We start from the raw sequence: 27,060 nt of genomic DNA, 5'->3' as shown, positions 1-27,060 counted from the left end.
GCACGTACAATGGAGTATTAAACAGAAGTATAAATGACTGTTATTTTAGTTTTAGGCACTAAATGCAATAATTTATAATTTAAGTTATGCCGGGTTCCACATCGTCAATTGATCCATATATATAATTAGGAAAACGCATTACCTTGCTTCTGCATCGCGGCGATCACCTGTGTTTCCACAGCTTTTTTAGCACTATCGTGCGACTCTGGCCTTAACATTTTTTCTCTTTCGACACTTATCAAGTTCATTAAATAATTGCATTTACAACAATGAAATAATAGATCTCTCTCTCTCTCTCTCTCTCTCTCTCTCTCTCTCTCTCTCTCTCTCTCTCTCTTTCTCGCTCTTCCGACATATGGAAAAATACAACTTTTTCCCCATTAAAGAAGTTAATAATAATGTCTATTCTAATTGCTACGTTATTTATTTAATTATATTTCCTCGTTTCCCTTTACTATTCTTGCCTTATTCTTATTCTTATTTGCCATTGATTCGCGATTAGAAATCATTAGTTGTTACCGAATGTATGCAACGATGCTCGGCATTTCATCATTACACAGTGGATATATTAAATACAAGACACGCGTGTTTCAGAATAAACTAAGATTTTTAAATAGGCGTAATAAATATCGCAAGATCCGCTAATATCTTTAAATAGAAAATTTCATTTTTTGTGTAATTCTTAGAGAACTTTCTTCGTAGAAAAAATTGTGGAAGTCATATTAGATACTTTCGTGGCTTTTTTCAATGATGCGAATGAGGAGAGAGACACAACTTGCTTGTTAATAACAATTAATTAATTAAAATTTAAGCTAGTTTCTCACTCATTAAGATAAACTTTGATTCGATCGATTGTGAGAAACTTCTGAGATAATATTTGTATTATTTCTTTATTTCGCATTATGGAAATAAAAAAAAATTGAGAGTACTACTTTAAAAGTTGTTTTAGAATATTTTTAATTACTACCAAGAGCTTCTTTTATAAAAAAATAAAGTTCTTAAGCTTAAGATTAATTAAAATATCATGTTCATTTAAGAGAACATTTTCATTCATGGAGAGCGTCCTTTTTTATAAAACTAAAATTTCAGTAGACACAGATTTGTGTACGAGAATGTTGTACTGAGAATAAATTTCATTCTGCTCAGAAATTTCCTCGCATTATCAATCAAACGTTTAATCAAGCCAAGATTGCTTCGTAATCACTAATTGCCACAAAATCATTAGAAAGAAAGTTATACCGCAGTTCGCTTAACCGCTAATTATCCATACTCTTGATTAACCCGTATTCTATCACACTCTGTGACTCTACATCCACATACGTGACGATCAACATTCAACATGCAGGGAACATCACATTGAGTTTGATATATGTGTGACAACATATCGTATCTACATCTTTTTAGCTACGTCTTAAGGGTGTCTTTCCCGTGTTGCGTTTTATTTTCTCCTCGCGAATCACTTTCGTGAAAGTGTACGCGAGCACAGAGCAATCACGCGTATCGCTCGTGAAAATTATAGGAGAATTTTAATCTCTGATAATATTCTATATATAATGAAACAAAGAAGAATCATCGACACACTTGCCCTTTTTGTACAGACTTTACAAGGCCATAGTATATTTCTATTTACCGCTGATATTCTTCAGTACTTCCCGACACGTTGTCAGCCATTTATTACATTCAAAAAGGGATATCAGAGATTGAATCAATAAAAATTATACGGATATGTCAGAAGAGATAGTTGTCACTTTAAAATCATTAAATACGTACAATTTAGATTTTATAGCTAAGAAGTGATTGTATTAAATTTATATGACTTATAAATATATGGATGTGTTCCTTTAATATTAATGCCCTTAAAAAGATTAATATTCAAAATAAAGTTTTAGTAAATTTTTCTTTCTTAATTTTCGTTTAAGAGCAAGCGGATATCAACAATTTCTAAAAGTGCAGTTTATACTCGCTACTTCATGTACTCACTACGCATAAAGTTTTTTAAATAAATAAAATTTTGTATATAAATTTCTAAACTTTTTGACAGCTCACAACACGTGTCACGATCGAAGGAAATCAGCTTGCTGTACATCAGCGAAACGTTTTTCTAACTGCCATCCCTATGGCTGATGAGAAAATGGCAGAATTTCTTAACGTGTCTAATCTTTTATATAAGTTCTAAATTTTATAAGTTTCTACAGTCACTATAACGACAGCGTTATATTAGAAAGACGAAACGCGGAGAATATTGGAAAGAACAGGTTCGATTGCTTCAGCATATGGAATCTCGAGCTGTCTCGAGCGAAACGGTATCATATAGAACGTGACAGCAGATCGATTAGTTCAAGAACTTGCTGCTAATCGAAGAGGGAATCTTTTGTTTTTTTAAACGACGGATCGCTCTAGTCGAGTTTAATTTAATTTAACTTTTGCAGGCTAATTATCGCTAAACACATTTAACTACCAGTCCCCTAATTGTTCTGCGGTCGAAAATTATTTGGGTCCCGAATGTATTATTGTAACTCGTTTAAAAGCTTTCATCGTGCAATTCCGTTTTTCGTCTTTCTCCTCTCCTTTCCTTTCGAAGCCACTCGCTTCGTTTTTAATTACACAATTTTACAAATCATCAGTTTAACGGCTAGTACTTACAGGTGTACGTATGTAACAATTAATCGCGCGTCTACGAGGATCAAGCATTCCTTCCGCGACTCGTTTGAACATGATTTTAGGCCGTACTTGAGCACTCCCTGTTGAAAAACGGAGATCGCGATCAAACATTACCGCCGATCGCTTAAACTCGCCGCGAGACGTCTTTTCTCGCGAAACGTGATAAAGTGACTGAACAAGAAATGGAAATTATAACGTTCACGAAACTCACCGAAATGAGCAATGAAAAAGAAAAGAAATCGGTAAATGGCTAGTTTCTTAATTCTTCTCTCGCACAGCGTTTCGTTACAAAGTAAAGTATAACAGATCGCGTGCTTATTTAGCGATCTATTTTTCATTAAGATTTTAGCATCAATAATACAGCGTTAATTGAGAATCGAACAAACTCAAAAGCAGAGATACAAGATCGACTTGCGTCGTCGAAACGCCGATACGAGCACACTTCCTGCTACGCAGGCTAGAGAGCTTGCCATTGTTGTTTGATCCACGTTTGAAGACACGCGCGCACTTCCGTGAGATTGTCCCTGACACTTACAATTAGACGTTAGAACGAGTACAACACAGATATGTAAGGGAAGAGGCCGTTGCTTTTAACTCTTAATTAACAGCGCGGTTCTCAACGAGTTGACCAATCGTGCTAATATACCTGCATCTCATCTCGAGAGGAAGGAAGCCTACTTCTCCTTCAAATATATTTATCAATTATGTTTTTTTTGGGGGGGGGGACGTTTCTATTTGCGATTGATTGACCTGATTAATTTTACAATATACCAAATATATAATTACGCAATAATCAGCGATGTGTATATGTTCGTCCCAAGGAATATTTTACACACGGCCCATACAGTATATATAATATGAATTGTAAGAAGTACACGACATATTATCTAGAGATCCACAGCGTAAGTTTGAATCAATAGTTTCGATTGTCAAGATTGATACAACGTATTTGCATGTATTTGTGTGTTGTTTGCCTGTCTGTCTGTCCGTCTGTCTTTGTGTGTGCTTCGTGTATGTATATCTGTATGCGTGTACATATGTGTGTTCGTCATAATTATAGACGTAAGACAATAGTGAAACAGACTCGAGTTATGCTCTACATTAAAGGTGCTAGCGTTCTGTATCGTAGAAAAATTGTAGTTGCTCTCTATTTGAGCAGATGACAAGTGTCTAGATTTTTTACTACAGGGTAAGGATTTCATTGTAAGCTCGAACTTCGTCGAAAACTGCTAGAAGATTTTCAGAGTCACGTGAAATGAGCGGAGAGTAGCGAACGTGGACAATTTAATCTTTTGTTCTCAGAATGTTTTAAGTACATAGATAAACGTATAAATATAATATAATTGTACATTTACCCGGGAAAAAATTTTTCATATAAGAACATATATAAAAATATATAATTATATATAATTATACACAATTAAATGCGAAATGTCCATACATATTCATATATGTTTCTTTTCTTTGTAAAATTATTGTTTGATACAAGAAAAATGATAATAATATTAAGAAAACATAAACAATAATTACAAGAATAATTTTTGCATTATTTTTTTTACAAAAAATTAAGTTTTAAGAAATGAGAAAAAATTGTTCACATATAATTATATATTTTTAATTATTTATATATGATTATATATGAGCAATTTTTCTCATTACTTTAAACTTGATTTTTTGTAAAAAAAAAACAATGTAAAAATTATCTTTTTAATTATTTTTTATATTTTCTTCTTATTATTATCATTTTTTTGTATTAAAAAATAATTTTATAAAGGAAAAAAACATATGAATATATATGGACATATTTTGCATGTAATTATATATTTTTATATGTTTTTATATAAAAAATTTTTTCCCGGGTAATTATAAATTAAAAAATTAATTGTAATTATTTTTATTTAAATATTATATAAATAAATATAATATAATTAGTGTAATAGATATAATATCAAAATATTAAATTTATATGTATATGTGTGTGTATATGTATATATATGTATATATATATATAATAAAAAAGTATTTAATTAAATAATTGATATTTTAGTCTTACAAGAATTATAAAAAACATGTTTAAAAAAGAATAATACAGGCCTGATCTATTCAATTAATCAATTAATGAAAAGATAATAATTTAAAAATACAAAAGATTAATTTGTCATTTGTAATTTTATTAGTAAAAATCACTGACAGTGTGAAACTAATGCTGTTACGAAATATAAATTCTCATTTTTAGCTCTAATAAGTATCAATTTATCTACAATGACCAAGAAGAGAATAAGCAGCAGCGATAGTGGTAATAGTAACGATGGCATCGATACTAATGATCGTAATAGTTATTAGGTCACTTCGAAGGCTAGTAGAAAACTTGTTTTAGAATGCGCTCAACTACGTACAAAGGAGAGAAGTCCTCCATCTAAAGTATAGACGATTGCATTCGTATGAGAAGATTGTCCATGCGATAATCTTCATATGAGGAAACTTTCGATGAAATTTAGTATTCGCTCGAATTAATTTATGATTTTTTTTTCGTCGAAAGTTCCGCCGATTTCCTTTACCTTCGCTACAAATATCTCTTTCACTTGTACTTTCGGTTTACGTCATTTGTTAAGATCATATCTTGAATTTATTTCCTCAACATGGATTCGTAAAACTAATATCGTTCGCTCGCGAAACAAAAAGAATGAATTAATATTTAGAAATTTCAAAATTTAATTGCATTGCAAGATGCGTATCAATTAAAATATTAACGACTTTGGCAAATGCATAGCATCATTAAGCTCACACAATATACGAGTTTTGGCATAATAGTCAAAACGCAGAGACCATATGAAGTAATGCGTAATTTGTTTTACAGCAAAGTTCGAATTTGTGTACAGTTTAATATTCTTGATATCTCGGATATGTTTCTAGGCCGATTACTGATGAAATATTGTTTCCTTTTTCTACGATATATCTGACGTAGCCCCCGCGAAGGCACAATCGTCTCATTTATGAGTCTTGCGAGGCGTGTCGCTGGCGTTCGAGGCGTTCAGAGACTGATGTAGCGATTATATCGACATAAGATGTGTGAACAGCACAACCGTAATTAAAGTGTCTTTTTTTTCTTCTCTTTTTTTTCGGGCCGGTATGCTTTCCCGCTCTCTGTGTGTTTTTTTTTTAAGTAAAAAATTACTTTCTTCGGGTGTGCTCAGGCGCTCGCGAGTTCGCGACTCCTGCACACCTTCTCGACCAAGTCTGCCGTTTACGGATTGCAAAAGGAACCCTCAGGGGAATCGTAAGACTTGTCCAAACTATTGGATCTTAAAGATCGGACATTACAATGACGAACAAGTAAAAGTTTTCGTAAAGGAAAGTCGGAGCCTGACATTTTACAGAGGTCCAATATTTACAAAAAAGAATCAACGAAAAATATACGTATATACGGACAAAAAACGAAGTTCACTGATGTAACGAAACGAAATTACTAATGTAAGAACTACGTACGTATATCGCCGTCAAGAATTTCGTTTCGAAGGACTTGTGAAAATAAATTTTCGATTGAACTTTCGTTGACATCCCTTAAACGTCTACATCGTTAACACCGAATTTTCTTTTTATAATGATATGGGACACCGTATCCTTAATCGTATCGTTTAAACACATGTACATTTTGATTATCCTTCGTTACAGTCTCCCCGCGGATTGTAATAATATATATATATATATATATATAGTATATTTATATAGAGGTATGCATATTATGTGTACACCACGGTGTCGACGTTTATATGCTTCACGTGTTATACACACCGCAATCACTTAAGTAAACCGCCGCGTCTTTCCTTCTGCCTATGCACGCATCACACACTCAGCATGATAATAAATTTGTCGATCTACAATCGTTTAAGACGTGACTCGTGGATCATATCGTGTGAGAATGCTGCCGGATCATTAATTAAATTCTGTTTACGATATTATCACGTTTATTACCTATCGCTAATTTTTTACTCGGGCGGGGTAAGCGCAATAATTCTGGACAATCCATTGTATGTCCCTGATCTCGTCTCGTGGGGGGGGGGGGGGGGGACATTGTAGGATTTTAAACACTCACATTAACGCGTCCCGAGAATCATCGTAAATCAATCCCGTGAATCATCAACGAATTGATTAAGCTCGTGAATTTTCGCGCCGCCACATGGATTTCCTCCTATACGTCGTCTCTGTCAATTTTTTCCTCTTTTTTTTTGTGTGTGTTTTTCGTAGCCAATCTGTCCGGGATTGCTTCGCGGAGTTCATAGTGATCTTCGAGACGCTACGCAAAACGGGACGTCGTTACATCCATGAGAAACGTCGAAGTCCCGCTATCAGTCTACGAGCTACAAAAATTGTGCGACTTCTAAAACACCGAGTTTGGTTGGTTATTATTCAAGTTGGCCGCGAAGTTACCTCCGGGAACTTATCCGCTCGTCTCGCCACCACCTCAAGCTAATTGCTTCTCTTTTTTTGTTTTGTTTTGTTTTGTTCGTCGGCTCGGCCAGCGAGCCTTGAAACGATTGTCTACCATTAAATAGTTAAAGCATTTAAGTAGTCAAGTACGCCGATCGAGGCGTTTCCATTCGATTCGGCTATTTCCTATTTTCCCATAGTCATCACTTTTTTTTGGAATGGCTCTGTGTGTATACAAAAAAAAATTCTGAATCCCTATCTACAATATAATTTGAGATTTTGTAATAATACAGTTTATACGATATTTGCGTTATAACGTACGTTGATGTAATGTGTTTGTACAACAAATTAACATTTATATAAGTGAAATTTAAAACAGAGTATAAGATAATACAAATCAGAGTTACATGTCAATTAAGCCGAACAAAGAGATTGTTTGAAAATGCGAATCCTGAAAGCACCCCGTCGGCGTAGTAAGATCAAACAGGACTCTACAACCCCCGTTTGTATCGATATTTGAATTAGCACGTGCGAAATCCGATCGAATCACTGACTGGATCAACCAGATGAAATCACCGCCGCCGGCGGCAGATGTCGATCGTGTTTCGCATTCGCGCAGTCATCGACGTATTCTCGCCGATATTACATTTGTTTCGGGAAAAATGGACCCTTATATCATTTCGTCAGGATATACATGGCTGCCTCCGCTTATCTTTCTCTCTCTTTCTCTTGTAGTAACTCGTCGAAAAATAAACTCTCCGTACCTTTCAATTCTTTCGCCCTGCTGATGCGAACGAGACTTGCACAGGTACACCTTTATTGCTAAAATCACCGCGGAGCGCCGACAAAACACTCCGCGGATCTCGAAAGGCGTTAATCGAAGGAACTCGGTTCTCTCGAATCTATTTTCCTTGCCCACGCTCTCCTTCTCGCTTCGTCTCTTCGTCGTAGCTCGAAACGCGACGACGCTGACGCTCTGACGTCGTCCCACAAGCGTAAGTTCAATATGGAAGCGTTTACGTCTTTACAATTTTTTTTAAAGTTGATTGTCTTCTTAAACAATTGTATATAAGCCCTCTGAAATTGATTGTCTTCCGGTTATACGCTACGCATTATCATCGATCTCATTCAATCAAGATTTGTCACATGACAGATGATCGATCCGTGTTACTGACTGATCTCATTATTTTTGAGAATCACTTTATACATTGCGATGATATATCTGAAACTTCCGTGTTCCGCGACATCTGTTTTAACTTTATATTTTCTTAAAAGGAAAGATAAAAATCTTTTATTGTAATATTTCAATAATTCCGATTTTAGAAATAAATCTTTTTTTTTTAAACATTTTATATTTGCAAATGTTGGTAAATAATCAAACATTCAACCGGTAGATATCGTTCATTAATTACTTGTTTGCACTTTTGGATTAAGTAACAATTATAAAATACATTAATCGATTTAATACCAGCCAATTATGCCGATTTAAATTAATATTATTATTTAAATTAATAATATGTATATCGTATATAATTCTGATCGATTGAATGAAATAAAAGTATTTTTCTGTTTGAACACATCTGCACGCGCTGTTGTTAAGTGTTATGTACAAGTCGTAACTTGAAAAGTCGCAGTAACACAGAAAGACGGAAATTTCGTCGACGCGAACTTCAATTGCCTTCTGGAACAACGTGAGCCTCGTCGCCACATTCAAAGACTTGTAATAATAAAGAGCGCCGTTGTCACGCGAAGATCGAGATCGCGTTGGACTCGAGCCAGCCGACATTGCGGCCACGTAATCATCAGCCACGATTTCCATCAAGAGATGATCTTGACGACGGGCTCGCCCTCGTCCTTGAGCAAAAGGCTCAATCTGAGGTCGAGCTCGCCGGCCTCGAGGGCCCACTTTTCCCTTAGCCATCATGGCGAGTCCGCGTTGTTCGTGCCGAGGGTGTGGATCGGGAAGAGCGGATACCAGTCGAAGATGAATTCCTTCGGCGGCAGCAGATCGAGATCCACTTCGGCGCCGCCCAGGCCCTGGTTGCTCTCGAAGGTCTGCTTCTTCTCCCACAGCATCACCAGCAAGTGCCTGCCCTGCAGAGTGTCGCTGCGTCCGTATTTCAGCGTCTGCCGGTACTGCGGGGTCTTCGAGTGTCGCACCACGCGGGTCTTGCGCTTCTGCAGCCACTTGTCGCCGTCTCGTTCGCGCAAGTACGTCTTCACGTAAGTATCTACGGACAAGGATAAAAATTTTCGCCGTCAATACTCTTCTTTTTCTAAGGGAAAATAGCCTTAAAATGAGATGATATTTTCAGCGTATTCGTGAGTGAAAAGAATTTTCTTCTTTTATGAATTTCCAATTGAAGATCAAAGAAACTTTTTATCATACGTAAAAGTAGAAACGAAGAAAGAAAGGAAGAAATTTTGTTATATTAAATCTTATTAAAAAATTCTTTTTACGAATTAAAATATAAAAAAAAACCTAAGCTAGCGCTTGGTTATCTTCAAAATATTCATAAAAACGGTTACACGGTTTTACCGTAGTTTCGACCTTAATAAGCCTTACCAAGTTAGTGGATGTAGGTCGTCGCGATTAACCGGCGCGTTGAGCGTCTCGCTCGGAAATTTGTTTCTAAACGCTAAAGTAATGCATGAATAATCAAGACCGAACACCCGCACGCCGTAAAAGTAACGGCTACGGAATTAACGCTCGCGCGAGGATAGATCGCCCGGGAGGTTCTCAAAGGTACTACGTTGCGAGAATTTTATAGTAACTGCAAACAGGAACGAATAACTCGAATGGGGGGAAATTAACAGCGGCAAAGAGAGGAGAGGGCGCATCCCTCAAATTACCTGGCTCCTCCTTCTCCTCGGGACAAATATCCCTCGCGCAGATAACTTCGACCTCGAGAGTTCCCTTGCACATATAGAAGCCCAGCTGCACTTCGCCGTTCTGTGCTCCTGCAACGTTTGCATTCGCAATGAAATGGATACGCAAGCAAAATTGTAGTAAGAAAAATTCTAATGAAATATCGATAAATAAATCGAGATTTAATAAATCAAAAAATAAATGTTTGTTTTAACTTTGTAATTTATCAATTGAGCAAAATCACATCGCGCAATCAAGTGTATTTTCAGCAAGAACTTTTTTTTTAGTCATTCGAAATTGTATTTTCAACAAAATCAAGATAAAATATTGAATAGAGATAAGAATTTGCGAAAATGATAAGAATTTAATCTTAAGGGAACTATTATAGGAAATTGGACCGAATATTTTACCACTATTTATTTTGAATCCTTTCGGCAGCAACTGTCCGCGACCCAGTTTCAGATCGACGCCATTTTCATTTCTCGCTGACTGACTGCAATAACAAAAGTTATATCATACAGATTCAATTATGTTTAGTTTAATGAATATCAATACAGGATGATATTCAGAGTCCGCTCCCCTATCGTTGCATGTACGATGACTGAACTAAAATATCAACGACGCGATATGATATAAAGCGTAATTGATGAATCGATAATAAACACATCGAAAATGTGAATAGAATAAAGTGATTGATCCGTTTTAACTTGTCACGAAAGATGGATCGCGTACCTGCATTTCTCGTCCTCGTCGGATTCGCTATTTCGATCGTAAAATCTCTCAGGAATCTCCATGACGCTGTCTTTGCGCTCACCCCGCCCTACGAGTTGAAAAATATCTTTTCACACTATTGATCACATCGGACCGGCTGCAAACTGTACGGCATTGCACGCAGAAATCTGTGTTATCACTTATCAGGATATTACTTATTCATTGAATGGCAATACTCTTCTCGAAAATTCACAATATTAATTCTAACAATTGACATTTCTAGATTTGAGCGATCTTCTGAGTGCACAGTTCCATACAGATTACAGTTAAGTTGCAATTGAATGAAACAATTTACACCTGCCAATCAGAAGGGTCAATGCTACGGGCTTGTAATTTCAAACTCAGTTTTGCAACAAATCTCTCAGAGAAGCTTCCTACTGAACAATACGACAGCTGCAAAGCATCTTCAGTCGTGTGAATTTCAGTATATGATTGGAAGGAATAATCTGCATTCTTGTTAACGTAACACATAGTAACTTTTTTTCTTAAAATGTTTATTAAAACTTGCTTCGAGCATCCTACGATAATATTATGTGAATCGTCTTATTTAAAGTGACACTTTTGGGAAATTTAAACTGGTTGCTAGAATATCAAAACGTTTTACTGTAACGCTCATCATTTTTGAGCATTCAACAAAATTATTTTGGTGATCCAACAAAATTATTTTCAGATCTGTATTATTCAACAAAATTTTTAGACTTCCCAGCAAAATCGTTCTTTCCGTGTACCTACAAGAATATGCAGTGAGGATTTCTATGCAAGCAATTCAATCGGTGCCAATGGACCTGCTAACCGAATCGTGAAATTCAACGACCGAAGCTTTCTGAATTAGGTAGATGTATGTAATAAATTCCAGAAACGCGTACTCTCTACATAGAAGTGAGATACAAACTTCGGCTCCAAAGTACCAACGATAGCAGGGAGTTTCAACTCTACGAAGAGGGAAGTTCAGTCTCGATAGCTGTAATAAGATAATTAGAAGCTTGGCGAGCTAATAGTTCGTCCTTGTTCTATTGTTAACATGTTCCTTCTGAAGTTCTCATTATGATTCTTACATTTACACTTCCTCATTATTTGTTATAGGACACATATTATAATTCTCTTGATGAATATCTTCTTGTCAAAGTTATGGATAATTTAATTGTTGAACAGAAGGATTTGCGTTTAAAATTATATTTTCAACTGATTTATTTCTAGTTTTTCCGATATAAGAAATAATATTGGGGTTGTTTATAAATACTTTTCATTTATTTCTACAAGTATTACTGTATGTATATCCCAAATTTTGATCTTGTATTCTTATTTTAATATTAATTATAAATTTTAGATGTTGTGTTCTTACATTTAAGAATTTTTTGTCAAAAAATTCAATAAAAATACTATTTTATCGATACATCATATTTGTGTATATATCCATACATTAATTTTATCTTTTCATCGCTAAAACATTTTTGCATACAACGTTGCTCGGCACAATTATTTTTTTAACTAAGCGTCAAATAGAACATTTTAAATATATATGCGCGCGCGTAGATATATTTAAGAAGAATAAAAAAATAAAATAATTAAAAGATAAATGTGAAAATAACAACTTTGAAGTAGGCGTAGTATACAGAGATCAATCAGTAAAAAGATGTCTCGTATAGTTAGTACAGAGACAACTTGTCAGATAAATCAATATTAATAAATTTTAATGTTATCATTTTAGATAATAAAAATTCTACTTGTGTCAGATGTTCATGTCAATATAGTGCTAAAGACGTGCAACGATACGACAATGGCATTCGACTTCTCTTACCTAAGATCACGATTGTAGGTAGCAACAGTAGCAGTAATTGGCTAGCGTTCAAATTATCTTTAAATGCTAATAGTGCGCTCAAGCAAATATTCCAAAGCGCTATTCGCTCTAATTGCAAGAAAATTTAGGAAAGAGAAGCAAAAAGGAAGCCGTGAAGGCTTGCAGTAAGGAGTGAGGATAAGGTATTTTTGTTTATTACTCACCTGTCTGCAGATGACTCGAAAAATTTCGCTATTTCCGCAATATATTATTAAATAAATAAATAAATAACGTTCGCACGAGCAAACGTCTGTATATATGTATATATAGATGCTCCTCTTATCAATTGTAAATTTATTCATCTATCAATCAGTTATGAAAGTTATGCGCAAAGTTGTTAATGTTAAAATAACTAAAGATGCGCAAAATTGGTGCGCGCGTGTAGTTCTGCGAAACTATTATGATGTAATAATAAAGTTATAATTGCTAATTAAACTGAATTTGGTACTTAAGAAATGTTGATAGTTAACAAAGTCGAATGAAATAATAAAGGCATTTTCAGGGGAAAGTGTTGCAGATATTATTTTTTTTTAAGTACTTGTCCCGCGATCAAATTTACAAAAGATATAATCCTGAGGAATGAGAGAAAAAGGAATAAAGTTAATTAGAAGATGGCGAGGAATTAACGCACTTACTCTTGGCGCTTAGAATGATTAACTGGAGTCTGGACTAATAAATGAGAGTAGAAGATGAAATGGAGTACGATGGAACGCAAGCTGGAAATTAATGATATACCCGAGTAATTGCAAAACTAAACAGAAGTATAATTAATCTCGTTGTAAAAAATTATATTACGATAGGATCACGAAAGACGCGTGCAAAAGGGACAGAAAATATTTCGCGGGTGAAGTTTTATCAATGTGTTATCCTTTCCTTGCCTTTATGATAAATGACGTTGCGTGCGCCTTTGAAAAATACAATGTGGCGTGTATCGGGGGAAAGACAAATTAATGGCACGTGCGCGCAAAGGGAGAGAAAAAAAATAGAAGTGCAAAAATAAAGAAGCGAAACGTGAGAGATATCAGAACGGTATTCTCTATCAATAATATAATGGTATAATTAATATACTTAATGTACTTCTTTCAAATTCTTTTATCGTTAAGTATCTTGTCTACCTTTTCTTTCTCTAGTAAGAATTTTAGAACGGAACAATAAAATAAAACAATGGAGAAAATACAAAGATCGCAAAGGAAAAAATATATTCAGTACATACGAACAATAGACATAGACGAGTTGTTATTTATGTAATGTATAAAAAAATATTTGTTGATCATATAAATTTTGCCAAAAAATCTTTTTCTTCATTACAAAATTTTTATTATAAAATTTACTTGAATATTTGTAAAGAAATTATGAAAAAATTAAAGTACTGTTAAATAAATGAAAATATAAAACAAAATTTTCATTAAATTGATATGACAAAATATTCATTAAATATTAAATCTCTGAATAAAACATGATATCACTAATGGAATTAATGTTTTGCCATAGAATTGTTAATTTTTTTTATACTAAAATTGCGCAAATGATATCACTGTCAGAAAAAAAATAAAGGGTTCGTCGAATTTGAAGCTGTATCTGAGGATTCAAACTTGGGAGTTTTGAAATAGAAAATCCTATTTCTACTTTTTTCTTTTTCTAGTCTGTTTCTACTTTCGTCTATTTCGAACTAATGGAACTCTAACATCAACAGTTTTGCTATATCTATATTGTATAAAACCTATACTCCGTTCTTATTCTCTCTTCGTTGCAGAACAAATACTACGATACCGTCTGTTAAAAGGGATGAACTAAAGGGGCAAAAATTAGAAGCGAGATTCTGCTCAAAGTACAGATAGACAGAGAGAGAGAGAGAAAGAGAAAGAGAGTGAGAGGAAAAGAGCGATAGACAGTGAGCGATAGAGAAAGAGTGTGTCTTACCGGAAGCCCGTAACGTTGGTTGACAGTGCCTTGCGATTATTTATCGAGGTGGTGTGGAGTGCGGCAATGGGAAGGAGGCCGAATTACCGGTCCTCGGAGACACAGGCTCGCACTGCCACACAGTAACTGTTGGGACTACGCACTCTGTTGTCGTTGTTGGTGGTCGATGGTGGTCGATTGGTTGGTTGGTTGGTTGGTTAGTTGATTGGTTGGTTGATTGGTTGGTTGGTTGGTTGGTTGGTTGGTTGGTTGGTCGTGCGTGCGTGGCCCACGATTTGTCGTCGATAATCGGGGTCGTGACGATGGCCGATGGCGTTTCGACCGAGCGAACCGAGTGTTTCGCGATTCGAGCCGAGTACGGGGAGCGTTCAGAGTTTTGGCATTGGCGGACGGTGCCGACCGAGAAAGGATATCAAGATAATCAGCAATACAGTGAGGCGTCAAGTTTAAGGTGCACGCTGCGCTCGAGCCCGTGCACTTTACGAAATTGAACGAAGATGCACACAGAGGTCAACAGGGAGAGTCGGAAGGCGAGAAACTGATTGGGGGTGATTGCGAGTCTTTTGGCGGCGTCGGGGCGCGCTTAATGATCGCTTCGAATATTCGACGCAGCGACTATACTTATATACTGTCGACGAGCCGGATCGTCGCATAGCTCGGCCGTAGTTTTTGAGCGAAAGCGAGGAGGCTGAGTATAGGCAGGGATAATTGTGAGGAGCACTTTGACCCGCGTCATTGAATTCATTCATTGTTTTCATACGTGCTCCAAAAACATCAGCCAACTTCTTTCTCATGCGCAATTCAAAGCCTACTTCCTCGTAACGCAACTGTATACTATCTTCTTTAGCCGTCAGCAGATAAAAGTGACGGCAATTTCATGCCGAACTAATTAAAGTTAATTTTACATCGCGGAAAAAATGTTACTTCAACTTTGCGAATTCTGTTAGCGTGTAAGTCATATTATGTAAAAAACATTTGTTTCCACATGTTTAAAAAATCAATATGTAATATAGCGGAATGGAACGTACTGCCAAGCATAATATCGCCAAGAATTAAGAAAATTGGATTACATTCAATATACTAATGTACACAAAGCGTCGATTATAATCGCCACTAAATATTATAAACTGTTTTTTTTTGTTATCAATTTCTTGAAGGCTGTACGAAAGATTTTCATTACTACTAACGTATTATCATCGCAATCGACTTCGTGCGTTCAACACGTGCCAGAAGCCGCCAGCTAAAGCGACCATTAAGCCTGAAAGTCGAAGAAACGGTAATATTGCTGATAGAACGATCGGTAGCGCATCTCTTATATATCGCACGCTCGGAGTCAATACGGCAAACAACACTCGGAGGAGTGGAGGATAAGAGGCTGAACAGCGTAAGAACAGAAAGTGACAGAAAGAGAGAGAGCAACAGAGAGCGGAAGGTCGCGGCGCGAAAATTAAGTCACACACGTGCGTGCAACGGCACAAGAGAAGCACAACAGCGAATTATGTCTTCCGCTATTGTGATCACATTGGCGACAGCGGCGGCGGCGATTGCGGCGGCGGCGGCGGCGGCGGCGGTGGCGGCGGTGGTGGTGATGGAATACTGTTTCTCATTTCGTAAAAGCCTGAGGCACAACGGCAGCAGGGATTCGAGTCTTATTACTTTCAGGCTGTGAGACGACACGAGCAATCAGCAACAGGCAACAGCGGCGCGCAACAGCGATCGCAAAATACAGATGAGCAGAAAGAGCACAGAACGTGATCGCGTTATTTTTTTGCTGATTTTTGGCGCGGGAGTCACATCGACCTCTTCGTGGAACGCAAGCAGAGCGAGAGACAGACAGCACACGAGGCAGCATGAACGGTGGTGGTTTGACGTCGATATAAAACCACGTCGAAATTCGAGTATATATATATATATATATATTCCGTCGACCGGGACGATGACTCCTCGAGAGACGAAAAAAAAAGCGGAGCTATAGGATGATTGACGAGCGAAGCTTGAAATTTCGCAGAAATTTCCCCAAGCGAGAAATGCCGCACGATGGATTTGTTTAAGCCCCCACGATGGCACCCACACGGCGGCGGTGATCCGACGAGACGCTCTCTATATATACTTTTTGATTCTCGCTCGATAATTCCATTCCCGACGCCGACGAATCAGTTCCGCGCTGCAGCTCGGGCGAACCTGTGCGACGAACGCTTCTCGGCGAACGCTCATTGGAGATTTGCAGTCTCAAAATCCAGGACCCCGAAGTATTTGCAGCCTGATCCAAGAATTGCCGAATCGAACGTCGAGCGTATATATGAACGATGAGATAAGCGACGAGGCACAATTGAGGACGTTAAAACAGAGGGCGAGTGGTCGAAGGCGGTCATCGTCATGGTCGACATTAGACACGAAAATCTATAATAAAAGTCGATCGTATCCCGAAGTCTTGTCGAAATCCTTTCCAGGTCGGGCTATTCCCGCTTTGATCCGTCCGATTTAGTTTCCATAAACTGGGACAAAAACACGGCTTTTGACAAACGTGTGAGAAATTCCTCTGCATATCAAGATCGTTCGCTCGGTCAAACCGCGCGGAGTCGACGGGACGTGATAGTGCGAGACAGATAAATAATAATTGCATCGACATTCGAATATAAAAATGTTGAACAATTGAAGGAAAGGTTTCTAATACTACAAAAAAGGGGTTCATAAACATGTAGATGAAGACTACATCGAATATGATTAGGAATGTGATTACAAAATAAAATTGATGAAAAGAATTGTTGTTTGATTTTCTACAGTACAATAGTTTCAAAAAATTGAAGAATGTAAAAAATATCTTTTTTACGGCACTGAAGATGTATACGTTAAGGAGATAATTGTCGCGAAAGTGTCCTGCTTTCTTCGTGTCATATAACAAATAGTACATAGATGCAAGAGTAAAAAATAAGAAATGTTTTCAAAATTTTACCAAAGAATTTTTACTTCAAAAATATATTTGCAAGTTATATCAGTTAATTAAATAGATTTACATTTGAATCGGATTTTTTCTAAGTGAAAAATATAAAAATCTTTAATTAATCTTCAATCAGTACTTTTATTTTGGTAAGAATTTCTAAATTCTTTACCTCTTGTTTCAATTTATGTAAAAAAGAATAGAATAGATAACTAGAATATTTTTAAAAAGTCGTAGAACGATGAGGAAGTTGATGAAATTTTAGTTTATGTAAAAAGAATAGAACAGATAACTAGAATATTTTTAAAAAGTCATAGAATAATGAGTAGGTTGGTGAAATTTGATTTTCTACACAAAAATTGTATTTTAAAAATCGAAAATAGGAACTAGGGAGAAAAAACAATTAATAGAGAGAAAGAAACAGGCAGGTGACTCATGGAACGCACATACATAACAAATATATGGTTGGACAACCACGTGTGACACGGTGACATGAACACCCAGACACGCGCACTCGCACACTTACATACATCTGGATGCACGATTATGGCATGACTTTAATTAATGAGTCTCAAACCAGATGCGGTGATGGTGACACGGTGATGGTTACCAACGAGACGTTGAACAACAGTGATAAAATAGAGAGAGAGACAGAAAAAGAGAAAAAGTGTATCACAAAATGCAGAGGGGTCGTGGTGGAATGTGACGAATGGGGAGGTCACAAAGACAAACAAACAGACGGACGACGGACGAACGTACGAGCGAAGTGATGGCCAAGAAGAAGCGAGGAAAACGTTTATACTCACGGCTGCCGCGTCTCTTGTCGCCGGAGAGGCTCATGGTCCTGCTGAGCTCCCCCTTGGTCGCCTTCAACGCTCGCAGACCCTCCAGGATCTCCTCGGGATCCCTCATCGGTCTGGTGAACGAGCTTCGCCGTCGATCGCGATTGTAGTACACTATAGCGTCGGTTTCGCCCATGCTACCACCTGCACGCAGAAAAAGGATTAGCCAATGAAGCTAAAATATAACTATGGCAGCTAAGCTGTGTCGTTAAAATAGGAACAGCTAATGTCGTGCTGCCGAAGTTCAATTTATTAGTTATTAAAATGTAGGTGTTAAAGCAAAAAATATTTGCTGCTAAAATTAAATGATATTTAGCCGAATCTATGCTATTTTATCTTCGCAATAGAGTAATAATATTTGCAGTATATAGCTTATACATATACTGCAAAATATAAATGCTAAATGCTAAATGCGCTGTAGATGTGCATATGACAGTGCCACATTGCAAAAACAATTACAAATCAAATTTTCGCGCGTAGCTATAAACTTAGCTCTGTGTGCTAAATGTGTGCATGATAAGACATTTAGGTACGCATGCCATCTTTTTAGCTGCCTGTACTAATATATGCTTTTAATTTCAGTTAATAAATTTTTTTGTCACAGTGAATGTTTTTTATCTGTTAGAATCAGAATTTAGCAATGACACTAAGACTGTAGCTCTTATAACTAACAATAAGTTTGATTCAGCTATTGAAATTTAGCTACTATTATCTAAGCCATTTTTTTGCGTGTGGGACAAATTTAAAGTAGGAGCAATTAGATATAATTATGCACGCAGAGAAAGGGTTAGCTAACGCAGCTAAAATATAGCCGTGACAGATAATGTGTCTTTAAATTAGGGACAGCTAATATTGTTACTGCCAAAGCTAAATTTATTTTAGTTATTAAAATTTAGGCGATACAGCAAAAACTATTTGTTTCTAGAATCAAATGACGTTTAGCTAATTTTATTGAGGAATAGCCAGCAAAACTTTTAAATTTTTCAGCGAAATCATTGTTTCCATAAATGTCACTTTTTTAGCTATCTGTTAAAGTACGTTTTCATTTTAGCTTATTAAAATTGTATCTTCCAACAAACATGTTTTATCTTTAATAGCTAATTTTTAACAATGACAGCAAAGTTCGAACTACCTACTGATATTTAACTGATAATGCTAAGTCATTTTTTTTGTATGTGAAAATCATACATTAATAATATCCAAGATTAATCGGCATCTTTTATCCGTGCTTCGCGAAATGAAATTTAATTCTATCTAACGTAAATATTTAACTTTGAAAATTTACAACTGTCGATAGTTATTATAAATTGTGAATTATTAAATATTTTTAGTTTTCATAAAAAAAATATTATAATGTTATCCTTTTGTTTTTTTAATGCCTCTTTGATGCCTGCTATTTTTTACTTCGCGATGCATCGATTTCTGTTGTTTACAACGTTTACACGGGCGTCTTCTCGCTGAAGTGACGTAATCGAATAGCGATAATCGAGGAAGCTGTTACTTAAGCGTGCCAAGTGCGCTGCCAAGCAGTACTCGAGGCTACCCAACAATAGCATCACGGATAGTCCCACTCTATCGTTATCATCTTTGAAAGGAAGAAGAAGGGTGAGTTTACTTGAGGCTGATGGCCAGCTTGCAACGGAAAGCGGAACACGGTTTACTGGGTCGAGTATCCGCGAACGATATCGAAAATTTTGACAAGAAATCCTTTCAGAAGGTATAGATATTTGAAGTTCTTACATTCTAAGATTTTCTTTCATTTTCGCGTACCAAATGCGCCATTTGGCAAATGCGCTCGAAATTTGTTCGAACGCCAACTTAAAGACGCATAAAAAAAACCTATATCACAATGATTTACTGCTAGATATCATATGGATTTTAAATTTAAATTTTACACATGGAAAGAACAATTTTGTTGGATCCAAATCTGAAAATAATTTTCGTTCAATAATCAAAATAATTTTGTTGGAAAGTCACAGTGATTGCTGGAATATCAAAATGTTTTATAGCAACACTTATAATTTTTAACTTTCCAACAAATTATTTTGATGATTGAACAAGAATTATTTTCAGATCTGTAGTATTTAGCAAAATTTTTAGATCTTTCAACAAAATCAGTTCTTTCCGTGCATGCATAGTAAAAAAAATTTGTTCAATAATCTTTGTCCAAATCTTTTTTTACTCATTATATTTTTTGCGTAACAGTTACACATTATATTATAAAAATTATTAGTTAGGGCAGAATTAAAAATTAAAATTTCTTTGAATCTTGAATTTCCTCTTGAATCTTGAATAGAGGGATATGAATTTAATTAAAAAAGTATCATTTCTTCACAATTAAAATTCTACCCTTCCGACTACTATAATATTAAATATTCTCGCAATTAAGCCTTGTAATTCATCTCTCTCGGCCGAGAGACTAATAGAAATTATTTGAGGAAGATCCTTTTACTAACGCGCCGTTGCATCCCCGCCAGCGATTTCTCTCCGAAAGAGAAATTGGACCGTGTCGAATCCATGACACTCACGTTTGCTATCGGTGCCGCCTTGACTTTGGAAGCTGCTCCTGCGGCTACCCGGCAGGGATCTGCTGTAATCCCGACTGAGCTCGTACGGCTCAACCTCGAGTTGCTCGGACTGGCTGGAACCGCGTCTGGAATTGGCGTGCCAGGCGTGGTCCGGATGCAGGAAGCAAAACTCCGGGCTACCGCTGTCGCTCTGCGTATCATCGCTGTAGCTACGATCCCGCAGTTCCTTCCTGAACAGTCTCTGGGCGATGTGCGGGTCCATCGATACCGAGCCGCGCGGCGAGCAGTACGGCGATTTGCCCGTTCGAAGTCCGCGTGGATCCTCCAGACGATACCTGACATTCCATAGATTGCGATATTTCGGACACACGTGACACAATGAAATCTCAATTCTTTGCAATTATTGTTAATCATTGATTTGATCAACATACAACTCGCGTCGCGTCAATTAGTTTATCTACTTGGCGACGCGTCTATACTTATATTTAATATTTGTAGATTTCACATATTAATATTTAATACATTTATAGTAAGGGAAAGGGGGGGGAGGACAAATAGTGACGGATTTTTCCTCTCTTCCCTACAAGCTAATTTCAAGTTTACAAGTTTACTAAAAGAGTACTTTCCACTTTTAAATGTACAAAAAACTTAATTAGAGTTTCCATAAGTTATGTATACTGGCTAGATTTTTATAAAAATTGAAACCTACATTTGTCACTATTTGCCCCACTCTATGGGACAATTACAAAATACATAATTCTTAGCTTCTAATCGATCTTTCTTTTGACATTTTCATTAGATAAGGTGATTTATATTAATTTCTATACTTTATCATATGTAAATTTTTATTTATTGATAAATAATAGTAGTAACATTATTTGCTAGTATTTCTTATTGAAAATCACATTTATTCTGGACCTTGCCTTCTATATCTCATATTATCCCAAATAAATTAGAAAAATCATATTCAAATATTAAAAAAGCTTTTTGACTTGTCATTATTTACTCAACTGAAAATTGTCATTATTTATTCTAGGAGCTATACTTTTTCCTTTAAAACTTTACTGATTGTGAGAGAAATAAAATTAATATACAAGCATAAAAATTATATCAAAATAGAGGAAAAAGGTATAAAATAAAATAGATTAGATCTCATTCAACGATTCAGCTATTAAGAAAATATAACGTCAAATATCAAAAAAAGATCCAGGTTTTACTTTATTTCACGAATGCAAAATTTTAAACTTCTTCGCTAGCTATATTTGGCTTTTGATTTTTACGGCTTTTTCAGAAGATGATTAGATGCTTGAGAACTGTCTTTCTATTAACGAGTAGTGGTAAAATAGACGCGAGAAAGAGGAGAAATTTAAAGTGACATTATTTGCCCCCTGTCACTATTTGCCCACCCTTTCCTTACAATTGATAATAATTAATAATTATTTTATTAATATACTTTTTAAAATACTTATTCTATTTAATTTATAACAATTTTCTAAGCATAGTTTAGCTGAAGATTATTTTATTGTGTCTATTACAAATACTCGCTATGCGCCAAATTATGATCGTTGTTAATCATATTCTACTTATAACAATTTCTAAATATTATAGCAATTATAATAATTGCTGGCAAAACTTGTAGATTATTTCACTTCGACTATTATCATTAAATACTACGTGCTGAATTATGATCATTATAACTAGTTAAGGCAAGAAGTTCTTCAACCGTTTAAAAAACTTACCAAACCGCTCTGTCATTTTCAAGTGCTCGCTGAACATCGACAGTGCATTCACCAAGGAACACATTATCGCCATCGGGACAGTAATCCCAGAGAGTCACCTCGATAGCACGTTCCATCAGGCTCTCGCCATCAACTCCGGTAAAGAACAATGTAGCGTTCCAGATGGGTTTCTGGGTCGGCTCAGCTACGATAGTTTTCAGCGGGGCTGCATCGCCGCTGTGAAGGTCGCAAGTGATTAATCATTTTAAGCATCGAAGCATAGAGTAAACAAAAGATAAGCGAAGAAAAAGAAATTAATTTGGCGAAGCTCTTGGAAAAACAATTAAACACGTTAATCGCGCTTACGCGAAAAAACTTTTAAATATTAATCAATCAGTCTAAATTTCAAAATATAATTTCTCTTAATTAAATTTTAATTTCTTTTTGTATTGTGTGAATTTATCAAATTTATGACTTTCATTTCGTTTGGTATCGTATAAGTTTTATATACGGTCAAGAATCGAATTTGCGGAAGACCAACGTGTCGGATACATTCAATCCGAGAATTTATGAGATGTCCATGGACTTACGATGGCGGAGCAAGGATAAGCTTAGCGAAAGCCTCCGGCAAGGAGCCGAATCCGGTGTCTTCTCGCGTACATAAGTCGTCGGCCATAAAAACCGAAACGACCAATTCTTTGCGCTCCGCCTCGTACGAAACCTGGATCTGTATGCGGCCGGTCACCTGCCTCTCCTTCGCTATTTGTTCCTAAAAGATAGGAAACAAATCCTAACGTTTCTGCTAATGCATCTTAACCCGAAGGGTTTTCGAACCTGCGGGTATTCACGAATGTTCCTTATTTTTTTTACAATTCGCGTATATAATTCTCAAAATATTAAGCAGATAATAATACAATATTAACAGCGGAGAGTTATTGAAAACAGTTTTTAATATATAATAAATATTGAAGATAGACATATATTTATATATATGAGAAAGTTTACTATTTAATTTATAGTGAAAATAGTATAAAATTTACAGCAAGAAAAACCGATAAAATTCAGAATGAAAGTATCTTGTTAATGGTATCTAAGATTTTCGCCAGAACAATATTGAAGGATTTTTTAATGGAACCTTCGTGCTCCACTCGCGGTTTTTGAGGAGACCGAAGCAGAGTTAATTTTGCATGCAGAAGCGGTTACGCGGTGAAATTTTGTTGAGAAGATAAAACGAAGAAGAAAAATGTGAGCAAACTAAGAGCAGTCCTCGAGGTTTAATTTTATTCGTGTCAAGACTCATTCCATGTCGCAGACCATACATATAGCAACTATGTATGTGTAGTCGTGTAATGTGCAGGGGTTTAATCCTAAAAAAGTACTGATCTACATCGCTTTAATTTTTATTTAACTCTTTCAAACTAGCTATTCGTGCCAATAATTTTTTTCTACTTAATTCTCATTTATAATTAATATTTCAAATCTTTAAATTGAGATCTGATATTGTAAACGATGAATCTGTAGTTTCTTGATTTTTTTACAACATGGATGGATTTTTTAAATACAATTTTTATATCACAAAATTGTACGAAAGGTCTTTGGATGTAAAATCACGAAGATCCTTATATCTGAAAAGTTAGAAATCCCAAGATACTTGAAAAAAATATGAAAATTTTAAAACTTACTTAGAACATCTTTAAAGATATAGAGATTCCTAAATGTTAGATCTTTGCAAAATCTGTCAATCTTTATATTCACGAATTTTCGTACTTTCGCATTTTTTAAATATATTCCTGATTTCGAAGAAATTATTTTGTTAGTTATTACAGAGTGATATAAAGATACTAATTATATAATTGTTACATCATTAATATTATTTTAAGATTAAATGAATTAAAATGAATCTAATCTTAAAATAATATTAATCTTAAAATGACCAATTTAAGTTAAATAACCTTACTTAAATATCATAATATACATATATGTAAATTTTATATTTTATTAATGAGTTAAGCGTAAATTGTCTGAAAGAGCTAATAATAAAACAGCATAATTCTATTTATTTATTAAAACATAAATAATTATTTGATTTTTCTATCTTTAAAAAGCACCAAGAGAAGACATATCATTGGATTATAACCCTGTACGTGCGATACAGTCAAGAAAAACGTTCGTTTAAAAGCAAGCTTCTAATTTTCGTTAATCTCTTTTTTTTTTCGTCACGACCGACGATTTATATATTTTCCTCTCGGTCTTCTTCTCCTCTGCTTGCACTCCCTTCCGATGTTTCCACGACATCGCTCCACACATCTTCTCTGCGTTCCAGCCTCGCGTGCCTTTCCGCGTGTCCAAGCCTTTTATTATCACGAAAAAAACATAAATCGTCCATCACTCTTTCTCTTTTCACGTACGGTTTTCCCGAACTGTAAGCTGCTTGCTACGTATTTACATACATATATATTTATACTCAAAAGGTTTCTTTCTACGCAAGCAAATAAGTGTGTATCGTCGCGACGCGCTTCTTCGGCTGCAATAAGTCATACGACAATGCATGTTAAAAATAAAATTTCTATTGTGTAATTTACTGTGTTTGCGATTTAGTATTTTAACATTTGAAAATAAATTTGCCGTATGCTTTTGTGATCTCTCAAAGAAACTTGTTGATGCAAATTGATCATATTGTTGTTTTATTCAAATGAAAGTTGAAACCAATTGATATCATAGCTCTAATGTTATTCCCGTGAAACATAGTCTCCGGGAATCTGATATGAATTTGTGATGTAAATACAAATCTAATATCCTAATTTTGTAACGAAAATTTCAAAACTGAAATTTGATGCAGTGTAGTAATTTTACGGCTAAAAACTTTTGAATGTGTGTGATGATACGCTAATTTCAGAACTATATTTTAAGATGACGTAGTAAGTTTTTAAGGAAAAAATGTTTACAAGAAATTTGAAAGATAGTATTGATTTTTAAATTATCTAGCACATTTAGAAATGGAATTTTAGAAATTACGCAAAAAGTTACAATCAAATTAGATAAATAGAGTTCAAATTTATAATTAAGAGAATCTATTGTTACTACATTTTTAAATAATAACGTAAAATTTGAAAGTATTTATTACCGGATGTATATAATCATTATAGTATACTTTTTTTAACCATATCAATTAAAATGAAAAATGGAAAATACAACATGATAAAAGATAATTAATGATCATAGAACGAGCGGGATTATGCTTGGAGATTATTTTTACGAACAATCTCTGTTAACAGGTGCGGTCTCGGTAATGGGAATAGAAAAGTTATCGCGGATAAAAGCGCGCGGGCGAGAGGATGAGAGAATCTTTTTATCCCGATTTAAAGTAGAAAGTGAAAAATGAATTTTAATGAAGATGACGATGAGATTCTGGGAAGAAATCACGAGCGAAAATAATCTAACCCCCAACTTTTGCTATCTCTCCCCATTATCTTTTCACATAATAGTTTTGTATGTTGAAATAGGATTGTCGCGCAACACATTACAAGTTTCGCCGCTTGATAATTATCGTTGGAATTAATGGAAATTATAAATCCAATATTTAAAGAACATTATCCTCTTAGAAATTAATCTGCTCTCTTTGTGGCGAGTTACGAGTCGTTTTTATAAAAGTGTGTCTTTGAAATGATATACATTGATTGTAAATTCAGACAATAATATTAATCGATTGATTTCATTATTAATGTTATTCTGATATTCCGTTTTCAGTGTTTATCAATTCGATTTTCACCGATATACCGTTTTCGCTTTAAAATTACACGTGCATAAATTTCTTTTGAAGCCGAAGAAGAGCCGTTGCGACAAGCGTTTATGTACAATGTCAGTCTACGGTTGTTTCCAAAGCGCGCATTTCCCCAGCATAACACTCGGCCAGCATTGTGATACGTTTCGCAATACCGTCCCGTCCCCCCCCCCAACCCCCAATCCCCCCGGAGGGGGGAAAATTCATTCGATGTACTCGATCGGAAGTGCGCGTCCATTAAATCTGCGCTTGTGCGCATATACCTCCTGTGTCCGTAATATATACCGGGGAAAAGCGAGAACGTGACAACAACCAAACGCCCGCGTTTCCATCCGAGCGATCCCCGCGCGCGCTTGTTCGTCGTTACCGTTAAAGATTATCGGCTCGGTCGCGTCGTACATTCCGGCCCGGTCGTCGAACATTGGATAAAAAACGCTCGCATTCAAGCCCCGCGAAGGTAGAAAAAAAAATCATCGAATATATCCGGGACCGTTGAATTGCTCGGTTTATATTTATTTACCGCGTGCTCGCCGAGCGCGTTGCGTCTGTTATCGATGCAGGGACATTGAAATTCGTCGATCACACTGCCGGTCGCGGCATCGACAATTGCGAGCGCGCGCCACAAGTGATATAGGTATCTCTCGCAAAGATGACAATGCGCTCGGACGTTTGGCATTTGTGCATCACTCAGGACGAGTTTGGTGTTCGTGTGTCTGCGCTCGCAAAATCAAGGATAGCGGACAGATAGGGGGTGGGCAGGGTGAGGC

At 35.8% G+C, this 27,060-nt stretch overlaps 1 protein-coding gene across 1 annotated transcript in view; it reads right to left on the bottom strand.

Moving 5' to 3' along the window:
• Positions 1 to 4,782: 4,782 nt before the first annotated feature.
• The window catches only part of LOC105451885 (regulating synaptic membrane exocytosis protein 2), a 176,108-nt gene continuing 153,830 nt past the window's right edge, over positions 4,783 to 27,060 (bottom strand). Inside the window, 8 exon segments of the mRNA XM_011692600.1 lie at positions 4,783 to 9,320; positions 9,943 to 10,050; positions 10,369 to 10,451; positions 10,691 to 10,778; positions 18,231 to 18,410; positions 20,795 to 21,129; positions 22,534 to 22,749; positions 23,103 to 23,281. Coding sequence (XP_011690902.1) covers positions 9,010 to 9,320; positions 9,943 to 10,050; positions 10,369 to 10,451; positions 10,691 to 10,778; positions 18,231 to 18,410; positions 20,795 to 21,129; positions 22,534 to 22,749; positions 23,103 to 23,281 — 1,500 coding nt within the window. The 3' untranslated portion in view covers positions 4,783 to 9,009.

The sequence above is a fragment of the Wasmannia auropunctata genome, unplaced genomic scaffold (assembly GCF_000956235.1).
Source record: "Wasmannia auropunctata unplaced genomic scaffold, wasmannia.A_1.0 LD336041.1, whole genome shotgun sequence".
NCBI lineage: Eukaryota > Metazoa > Arthropoda > Insecta > Hymenoptera > Formicidae > Wasmannia > Wasmannia auropunctata.
The sequence above is the reverse complement of the archived record's forward strand: the minus strand, read 5'-3'. Positions and strand labels throughout refer to the sequence as shown.